At 49.4% G+C, this 10,648-nt stretch overlaps 1 protein-coding gene across 1 annotated transcript in view; it reads left to right on the forward strand.

Moving 5' to 3' along the window:
* The first annotated feature begins 10,358 nt into the window (after positions 1-10,358).
* FOXD2 (forkhead box D2) overlaps positions 10,359-10,648 on the forward strand; it is a 1,518-nt gene continuing 1,228 nt past the window's right edge. Inside the window, exon 1 of the mRNA XM_006879798.1 lies at positions 10,359-10,643. Coding sequence (XP_006879860.1) covers positions 10,359-10,643 — 285 coding nt within the window. The remainder of the gene's footprint in view (positions 10,644-10,648) is intronic.

The following is a 10,648-nucleotide window of genomic DNA, read 5'->3' on the forward strand; positions in this document are numbered from 1 at the left end:
TAAAAAAAAATAAAAATTAAAAAAAAAGAAATGGAGGTTTTATTCCAAAACGAAGATGTCAGAACCCTACTCCTATCCTTACTTTCTCCGTCCTGATCTTTTCTCCCCTAGATTCTCCTTACTTCTTTATTTCACTGACTTGCCAAGGATTAAACTGGCCCATTGTCAGAATTATCTTTATCAACAGTAAGAAGCAAGGACGTCGATTCACTTATTTGGCCAATATTTACTGTTATTTGCTGTTGTAAAGCTTCTAATCTAGCACATAGAAAAGAAGCAAATGATCATACAAATACTATTCTAAGTGCAAGGAGGGAAAGGGCACAGAGTCATAATAGTATATGCAGTAAAGGAGGGGAAGGGAGAAGGGAAGTGTCTTAGAAAAGGTAATCTTTGAGCAGAGATGTGAATAATACTGATATTAATTAACTAGATAGACTAAAGGCATGAGGACAGCATGTTCAAAGGCTCTGAGACAGGAGATAACAGGGCTTGTAGGGACTGAAGATGGGCCAGGTGGGCAAGATATACAGCTATAAATAAATAGGTGTATTACAGGGTAGGGTGAACTACAGTTGAGGTAGAGGCAAAATGCTATAAAAATAGGATAAAGCAAGGTATTAATCCTGTCTGAGGATACTGGGATGATGTCTTGTGGAGTTGGGCATTGGAGAGTACTAAATATGTTAACAGACAGATATCAAAACACTGGAGAAATATTCTTCTTTTAATGGCTGATGACATAAGGTACAGGTCACTGTAGCTGGAACTAGGAAGCTTGCTGGCAAGTGGGGACAGTGATGATGCTGATGACACTGCCAGAAAACTGCCTGGGAGCAAATCATGCAAGGTCTCAAATGTTAAGTCTGTGCTCTTCAAGTTGCAAATGAAATGCAACCCAAATTAGCAAAAATGAAATTAAAACTAGCTTAAACACAAATAACTTCTTTCTAATGTCTGGAATGGCTAAAGATGCTAGTTTTAGGCCTAGCTGGATCCAGGGGCTCAAAGTTCTATCTCTCCTTAGGCTTTTTCCCTCTGTGTGGGTTTCAATGTTAAATATCACTCTCTACATAAAAGGTGAGATGGCTGCTGGCCAGCTATGTTTTTATCCAAAGAAGAAGCAACCCTCCAACAATCCTTCCATCCTAAAGCTCTAAAGTCTTTATACCCCAATGCCCCAGACTTCATAAATCAAACCCTGTCAGAAGTGATTGGTTTGCCTTAGGTCACAGACATATCACACACCAGTAATTACTGGGTCTTAAGGCTTCAAGACTACATTTTCTTTTTTCCCCTTTAATTTTATTTATTTATGTGTGTGTGTGTGTGTGTGTGTGTGTGTGTGTGTGTGTACCATCAAATGGGGTCTGACTGGTACAGGAGGAGATTGCCCCTCCATCTCCAGCACAGCATCTGGTAGACTCGAACCACATACCTCTGGGATTGCAGTGCAGCTTCTTGCCACTAGGCCACCAGAGCTCCTTAAGACTACATTTTCATTCAGCTGGGGTTGCTTCTCTGCCTCTGCAAGTGGTCCCACAAGGACTACATCAACAACAGAAAACTCATACCCAGTTGAGTTGTGGGGCACCCTCCGAATGTAAACACATTTAACTCACCACACTAATGAGAGTCAACTTTGTAAAACAAGCACTGGGAAACTGGGATAATTTGTCAGACTCAGTCTGGCAGCTGTACAGATAAATGGGAGAGGAAAGGGTGAATGAAGAGAGAGGAACTCTTGAGGGAAATGCTAAGATGCTAAACATGGAAAATTATATGAGCATAGAGGGGAAACAAGACTCTCCATACATGTCTCATTTGCCACAACAATTTTGAAAGGGAGAAACCATGACACAGAGCAAGAAAGAGACACCCAATGACTGCTAGAGTCAGGGACAGTAGGTAAACTGTATTTTGATCGGGAGAAATGTTCTCTTGCCTCTCAGGAGAAGCATTCCTTGTCCTCAAAAAGCATATATTTCTGTTGACAGTGTAAGCTGGCTCTTTTTTTGTTTCTTCTTTTCTCTTGATGTGTACCGTCAAGTTGGCTCTGACTGGCACGAGAAGAGATTGCCCCTCCTCCAGCAGAGCATCTTGTGAATTTGAATCACACACCTTCTGGATTGCAGCACAGTTTCTTGCCACTAGGCCACCAGAGTCCCTTCATAAGCTCACTCTTTAAGGAGTCTCACAGAGAAAGAGAGATAAGTCACATCTATCATTCATGCATGTATGTATTGAGATGTCTTACATTAAACGAGCACTAAATTGTGGTACTGGCAAAGAACAGTGAATATACCATGAACTACCAAAAGAATAAACAAATCTGTTTAGACATCCAGTCAGGGAGCACCTTAGATGCAAGGACAGTGAAACTTCATCTCACTATGGGCATGTTGTCAGAAGGCTCTAGTTCTTGGTAAAAGATATTATGTTTGGGTAAGTAGAGGGTCAGTGAAAAAGAAGATTCTCAATGACGTGAAGTGACTCAAACAATAGTCTTGAGCATTGCAGAGCTTGTGAAATGGTGCAGGATAGGGCAGGATTTCAGTTTGTTGGATATAGGGTTGCTATGAGTCATAACCAACTCAAAAGCAGCTAACAATGACTTTGTGTTAGGTTTTATACCTGGCACAAAATAGTAATTAATCATGATGACAACGTTGTTGCTGTTGTCGTGTGCCTTCAGATCAGAACAGGCACATAGCTGACCTTCCAGCAGGTTTTCAGAGGCAGTAAATTGCATGGAAGGAGACTGTCCATTCTTCTCCCATGCAGCAGTTGGTGGATTCAAATGGTATACATTTGAGATTGCACTGCAGCTTCTTACAAGTAGGCTCTCCAGAATTCCCCAGCGATGACTACAATAGGGAATCTTAATTAGGCCCTTTTAAAGTTGAAGGAAAGGAAGGGAAAAAGACGGTTACTCAGTTACCACCTATGCCATTTACAGCCTCTAAAATCCTACTAGAGGGTCAGCTACCTATAAGTCAGTTCTAACTTTGATGGCACAAACAATAAGAAAAACAAAGTTGAAGGAACTGGCTCAAATGTTTTATATGTATTATTTAATCATCCACAACAATCCAATGGGGTAGATACAACTATTCCTTTTTAATAGAAAGATCAGGATGAAGACAATACAATGTCCTCTAACAAGGAGCTCATAGTCTACAGGAGGCAATCAGATGTAAACTCATGACAATAGAGGGAGCTAGATTAGTCAGGAGCAACCCACTGACTGGTGATGGTGGGTTGTGGTCAGGAAAAGGAAGTTCAGATAATTTGAAATGGAAATGACAGCTGAGAAGAATAAAGGCATTTGAGCCAGGCAGAAGGCATGGCATGTGCTAGGTGAATCAGGGAAGAAGCAAATTGGGTTTAAGTGGAATACAACAGGACCTGAGGTGAGAATGAACAGGTCGGCGGGGGGCCAGGGGGCCAGGCAAACAAACAAGCCCACCACCCACAATAATTGAAGCATATTTGAGAAGGCTCAGGGTGTTGGTGAGTTATTGCCGGGAGGTCTTGTTCAATGGCTTGCATAACACCCTCCAGCTCTTCTTTAACTCTGTGATTGTAAGGCTTCTTAAAGTTGTCATGGTGGTCTCAGCAACGCCCTCTAGGTGTGTGTTAGCAGAAGTCACTGAAATCTCTACCTCTCTTGGATGTGGAGGAAGCTGAGGAGGGCCTTGGTCTTAGAGCTGAGGCTCTACCTCTAGCCCCACCTACTTGCTGAGGTAAGACATTAAGTCAAGCTCTGAAAAGGGAGTCATTTGATCTGGACTAGAGCTGCCAAAGGATCTGCCCTCCCAGAGCCTTTTGACCTCCAGCCTTCCCACAGCTCCACCTGCAGTTCCCAGTGCATCTCCCTTCTCCTATACCCAAACTCCTTCACCCAACCTTCACTCCTCAGAATGAACTCTCTCTTCCCATCCAAGTGAAATGGAGCAGGCAGGCCCTGAGCTAATGAGCTGGGAGGCGCTGGACAAGCTAGTCCTCTCTCTGGGCCTCAATTTCCCCACATGAGAACTAAGCTTTGAAAATTTGCACTTCAAGTTTTGCATAAACGACCTGTGTTTACTTGGTGTATGTGTTGGGGTTGGGGTGGTAATCCCGAGGCAAGGCGGCTAGCAATGCAAGGCAAGTGCCGAGTGGATTAACGGTGTCTTTTTGAGAGGGAAAGTCAGGAGCAGGTCAACTATGCTGTGTGGTGTCCAGCGCTGGAGATGGCTCAAGAGTAAGGTTCTGAAAAGCTGCAGCAAGAAGAGGAAGGGTAGCTGGGACATGTGGGAAGGCTTCTTTGGAAGAGATGGAATTTTGAGCAGATTTAAAAGCACAGGTACCGGGGAGTGGGGTAAAAGGCGGGGGATAAAAAAAGCACGGGAACAGGTTACAAAAGGGTCAAGTAAGAGCATAGAATGGAGTCGAAGTTGTGAATCACTGGACGGTTTTCTCAAAGGGAAAGAGGTGGGAGTGGAATAGGGTACTGGCACTGTGGTCCCAGACTTTATTTGGCTAACGACTCTTTCGTGATTGCATCTTTCCTCCAGAGGTCGCTATTTCCCAGGAATCCGTCACCAGAGCCCGCGTGGTGAGGCCCCTAGTCGGTTTACTCAGCTTCAAACGGGTTTGCGGGGCTTTGCAGTCACCCAAAAAGGTGCAGGGACCCCACAATATGACCCCTCACAGCAAAACTAGACACCTGGCTCGAGACTGCCTGCGAAAACCTAAACCCAGAGGGTGGGGGAAGTGTGTCTGCGTGTGGTGTGTATGGCAGGACCAAGCTCAGATGGTTGCGCGCCTTCCTCCCATTCCGCCCCAAATCAGACTCCAGGAAACGTCCCCACACAGTGCTGCTCCAGTAAGGGACGCGTACTTGGAAAGCAGGACGGTGCCACGCCGGCCCCTCTAGGGCTGTAAGAGGGTTGGCTTTTGTCTGAACCGCGGCTGCTCCCAACCCTTACTCCCAACCACTCACCCCTTTCCCTCCGGGCTGGAGTTTCCTTCTTAGCCCAGAGTATTCTGCAGTCACTGACCAGATCGTAAGGATGTGTGCCTGGACGTCAGGCCTTCCAGAACAGCCACCAGTCATTTTGGCCCTTGTGGGTACAGCTCTTGCAGTCAAGAGGGGAGGACACAAAGACAGGTGTTGGGGGTTCAGGGGGTCCTTAGACACACAGAGGCAGGCACACAGGCACAGTCATACAGAGACCTTTGCAACTCAGGAACCCCTAACATGCACTCATGTGAGGCTCAGACAGAAACTGAGGGTCTTGCAGTGAGATACAGGTTCAAGCTTAGGCACCTTTGGAAGGGGCCCAGCAGCACGGTCGCTCCCAGGCGTGTGAATCCGCGGACTCCGCGGGTCGGTCACAGCGCGCACCTCCGCTCCGTGCAGCAGATGGCCCCGAGGGTGGGAACAAGTGGGAGCACCAAGGGTCCCGCTCAGGGGCTGGCGTATGAAAATCCTTCCACAGGTGTTCACATTTCCCAACATCTGGGAGTCGGCTGCGAGCTATTTTCACCATTTCCTGAGCCCGCACCCTCTTCCCACGAAACGAAAATTGACAGGTTCTGTGCCTCGCTCTATTCCCTACCGCTACGCCTAACAGTGCTCCAGCCTCAGCCTCGCAAACGTTGTGGCCAACTGCAAGCCGGGCCCCATCGAGTAGTCAGGGGAGGAGGAGCGCGGAGGGACCACAGCCAGACATAAAGGAAGGAGATCCACTGATGTCCATCCACCTGGTTCAAACTCATAGCGACCCGACCTACCATCTAGTTTCCAAGGTCGTAAATCATTATGATTGGATACTAGGCTATCTTCTCCTACAGAGTAGATAGTAGATTAAAAATGCTGACTTTTCTGTTAGTAGCCCGATGCACTACACACCATGCTATCTGGGTTCCTTAATCAAAAGCAAGGGAGAGAAAAGAAATTCGTACCCTCTTTGCCCTATGGAGGCAGAGGGGCTACCGCAGAAGTCTGACCTCAGCAAAGGCTTGGGGGTGGTAGAGACCTCCACGCTGGAGCCCTGTCATGTCTGTGTGTGCAGAAGGTCCGACAACCCCCTAGTTTCCCACCCTAGTTCCAGGAGGAGATGGCTCCCACAAAAGACAGAATGGGGGCGGGAGGATAGGATTGGGATTACGAAGGGCAGCGGTAGCTGCCTTTTACTGAGAAGCCTGGCCTAGGAGCAGGCTGGGACAGGTTGGAGGGGAACTTGCATCTTTCGCTGTGGCCGACCCATTTCCAGACTGCAATTTGAAAGTATGCTGGTGTGAGGACAATGCGCCAAGCTGAAGCCAAGTTTGGCAGGGGCTGCACGGAGGGAGGAACCCCGGTCCTTGCTAGTCCACACGCTGTGTGCGATAGATAGCGTTGCTGCTCAGACAAACTCCGCCTCTGGCCCAGCCAGTGCAACTTTTTGCAGATTCCGCAATGGACTTACATAACCCCTTGGGTTGCCTGAGGGCTCTGTCCCCCAGAGTGGCAAAGACCCTCGAGTTTAAAAGGGGCTAAAAGAGAGAGACCGCTGATAACAACTATTCCTCAATACATACTCAACAATTTCTCTGCGCATCAGGATATTCGGATATTCCAAATGTAAAGCTCACGCAGGCTCTCCTCAAACGCGTCTTCCCAATCATTTCTAGGATGCTGGAGGGAGGTGGTCAGATATTGAGGCTGACGACAGAGGGGAGCCTGGCATGACCAGTGATATCGTAAATAAAATCCTCTTAGCTGTCAGCTCAAGTACCTTGAAAGCTAAGGACATGAATATCAGGCCCAGACTTCAGGGAAATTTAGCAGAGTTTTCTTTCTCTTCTATCCGCAACTCATCGGGTCACAGACATTATCCGAAGACATCAAGTGGAGCCTGAGCCTGGAAAGGCAATGACCGGGAAATGAGGAGTTGGAAGGGTGAGGAAAGAATTCTGAATCAAGGTGGTCCTTCTCTCAATGTGCACCAACGTTTCAAACTGTTTGGACCAAACAAATTGGTCCAAAGCCAATTGGAGAGAGGGGGAGAGTACAGAAAACTCCACTATCAAGGTCAGAATGTAGCTGAGTCAAGGAGCTAAAGTAGAATTATTTGAATAGAGGAGCCCTGAGCTGGAAGTCTGAACAACTGCATCCAGCCTTCAAGAAAACGTAGGCAAGTCAGATGACCTCTGAGGCCTCAGTTTCCACCCTCTTCAATATATACGCTTATGTTTGGTGTTTGTCTGGTTGGTTCCTAAAGACCTGCTCTCCCAATGCTCCTGACTTGCGAAGTGGGTTCACCTTTCCCCAACTTGGCTCTCAAGAGCTAGAAGTAAGCAGCAGGGCCTGGCAGAAGCTGAGGCTGGCCACTGCAGCTATTCCATAAACCAGCAGTTCTGGAGTAGGAGATGCAGGGTATTTAAACCCCAGTCAGTTTTATCTTGAATCCGGCAAGGATCTGGGGCCTGGCAGAATCAGGGGAGCTCTGGAAAGGAAGGAAATGTAGTTATAGTTGCCTTGTTAGAAATTAAGACATCCAGAAGAGAATATTGGTATTAAGTTACTCATGTTGTCGTCTCTTCACATATTCAGACACTAGGAGAACTGAGCTGCTTTCAAGTTGGTGTGTGGCAAGAGCGTGAGGTGTATGGGGGGAGGGTATGGTCCTTTTGGTGTGAAGAGATCTCTGTATAAGGAAGAGCAAGCTTAGGGCATGTATAGAGAAGCTGGGGGTGGGGATAATACTAATTTTTCAGTAGGAATCCTATGTATGTTTGTTGTTAGGTCCAGCATGACCCATAGCTAGTGACCCTATGACCAAAAGACCTGAATTTTGTTCTATAACCATTCTCTAAGTTCATAGAGTTTCCAGAGGCATGCTGTTTAGGAAGTGGATGCCACTCCTATATGCATGTTTTTTTTTTGATTCATTTAAAAAATGTCTCTTCGTGGAGCAATGAATGAATGGAAATCCAAAATATCTGTAAATGTTCATTAAAATTATTTTTTTTAAAAGTCTCTTCAGGGTTATCTCCCCATCCTCCCCTTCCCTGGAGGTATCTATCACTTAGAGAATTCCAATTACAGGGATGGAGACATTACTCTTTATTTCTGGTTTGAGGACTGGGCTTTTTTTCTTTGTCCCAGAGACAGTGATGTAAGCACATTCAACGCATTAGGTGGATCCTTCTTGGTCAGGGGTCCAGAGCTAAGCACAGAGAACCTGCCCCTATTCTCCTGTGGTCTTTTCTTGATGGCTCAGGTGGCTGAAGAAATCCACCAACGTGGTCCTGAGACCTTCTGCTACTCTATATTGTCTTTAAAATCTGGGTGAGTACTTCCTCCCTCTCAGGGCCTCTGTTGTCCTATCTAAGAGAAAGGGAGTTGGGTTAGATTTAAGGTTGCTGTTACAGAATACGAGACCATGCACGAACTGTCAAATCAATTCTGCTGAAATATTTGGGGCCTACTTCAGCACCGTAAGAATATGTCTAATGCAATATGTAGGGAGGTTAGGGGTGAAGAGGATCTGGACTTGAGATCCAAGCAGGGGAACTACACCATTCCCATTCTTTCTCTGACAGAACAGTCCTAAGAGTTTCCAAAAGGCTCTTGACACCTTCTTCATAAAAATTCCAGGTAACTATGGCCAGTTATACATTTTAGCTTCCAGGCAGGTGTTTTTAATTTCACTTTTACGGAAGTGGAAATAAAGGAAGAGAAAGGTCTTAAGTAACTTGGCCAAGGTGAGAGAGGTGGTAAATAGTGAAGCTACGCTTTTGAATATCAGCAATCTGGCTCCAAAGTTCTTTGTTTTTAATAGAGCGACCAAGACACTGAGGCCAGGAAGGGGAAGTAACTTTCTGATACAGTTTTGTGACCGTGGCAATGCAATTGGGTCGTTGGTTTCGCAGGCCCAAGCTCTGACCACTGCGCGGCGCTGTTGGGGCATCAGCTCCGTTCTTGCTAGTGTCGGTGGCCCACTTTCCCATCCAGTCCCCAGGGGCTCAGATGGACCCAGTCTGAGTTGCAGACATCCCTTGCCTGAGGGATGGGAAGGCTGAAACAAAAGGGGTCACAGGTGCAACCTCTTGTGCACAAGATCCTGAGAGAGAAGCAATCCTGGCCCGGGGCTCCGGTCCTACTGTCTGTCTATAGCGCCTAGAGATACCACTGGAAAGGCTGCGCAACCTCGCAACGCAATTGGGGCGCGCGAGAAGGGAAAACGGCGCGAGGGACTCCTAATCCACAAACGGTTCAACCCAACAGATGCAAAAGGTCCACATGAAACAGAGGCAAATTGGCCGAGAGCGAAAAGAGTCAGTCTCAGCGATTGAGACAGTTGGATACGAAGACAGAAAAAAGTCAGTCAAGGCAGATTTAGAGTGATTGACCAGTTCGCGTCCCCGGAATGCTGCCGCAGCTCGACCGAGGCGATGCGGGCAGGAGCGCACTAATAGATAGCTTGCTCCGGGCCGCGGGTACTCTGCACACACCCTGGAGTCCCGCAACAGGGCGACGGTATGTGTGCGAGGACCCCAGCCTGGGAGGGGAAAGAGAGGGAGCCGCGAATCTCTCACCTCTACGAGGTCGCCAAATTTCCTCCTCGCCATCACTCAAATCCGACTCCACTTAGGCCCAGAAACCGCTCAGCCGTGACGGGCCTGACTCGGGCAGCATCTCAGGCTCCCTTTTGCCTTTTCAGCTGCGCTTCGGCCTTGGTGGCCCTGGCGCCGCCTCGGGGAGACGATGGGTGGGAGTTCTCTCCACTTTTCCCGGCTCGGCTGCTGTTCCCGTGAGCCTGGTCAGCCACGAGGCTGCGCGAACGGCCGGCGGTGGCTCTACAGATCCACAGGTTCGAGGGAGTTGCAGGGAAGAGGGGACCCGCCTCCGGCCACCGGAGTCGAGCTCCCGCCACGGCGGCGGTTTGTTCCCGCCGGACCCTGGGCTGAGGAGCTCTGCCCGCCCCTCCCACGCTTCACCCCGCCCACGGAGCTCCGCCCCGGGCCCTGAGTTCTTCCGTCTTAGGCAGCCGCTAGGCGGGAGGGTCTAACCCCCAGACTATCTTTCGGAAAGAGGAGCGCGGCTCACGCCTGCAAGGGGAGATTTCATCTCCTCCTTTTCTGACTTTGGGTACTTGCCCCAGCTCTGGCTCTGCCGAGAGGCGCCGAGCAAGTGCGCAGCGGGAGGTGAGAGCGGCCGAGTCGGGCCACCAGGGGGCACTGCAGAGCTGGGGGACACCCCTCCCCGTCCGTCTCAGTCCCCCGCCCCCTCCCCGCCCGCGCGCAAAACACACTCGCCCCAGAGGCAGCGCGGCGGAGCCGGAGCCGCGGCCGGAGCGGAGCCGGAGAGCGGCGGCGGCACCATGACCCTGGGCAGCTGCTGCTGCGAGATCATGTCCTCCGAGAGCTCCCCGGCCACTCTGTCCGAGGCGGACGCAGACATAGACGTTGTGGGCGGCGGCAGCGGTGGGGGGGAGCTCCCAGCCCACTCCGGGCCCCGCGCCCCCCGGGACGTGCTCCCCCACGGCCCCGAGCTTCCCCCAGAGGAAGCAGAGGCAGACGCAGCTGAGGACGAGGAGTCGGGCGGCTGCTCGGACGGCGAGCCGCGCGCTCTAGCGCCCAGGGGGGCGGCGGCTACGGCGGGAAGCCCGGG

Source organism: Elephantulus edwardii, unplaced genomic scaffold, assembly GCF_000299155.1.
Source record: "Elephantulus edwardii isolate Elephantulus edwardi_28Jun2011 unplaced genomic scaffold, EleEdw1.0 scaffold00005, whole genome shotgun sequence".
Lineage (NCBI taxonomy): Eukaryota > Metazoa > Chordata > Mammalia > Macroscelidea > Macroscelididae > Elephantulus > Elephantulus edwardii.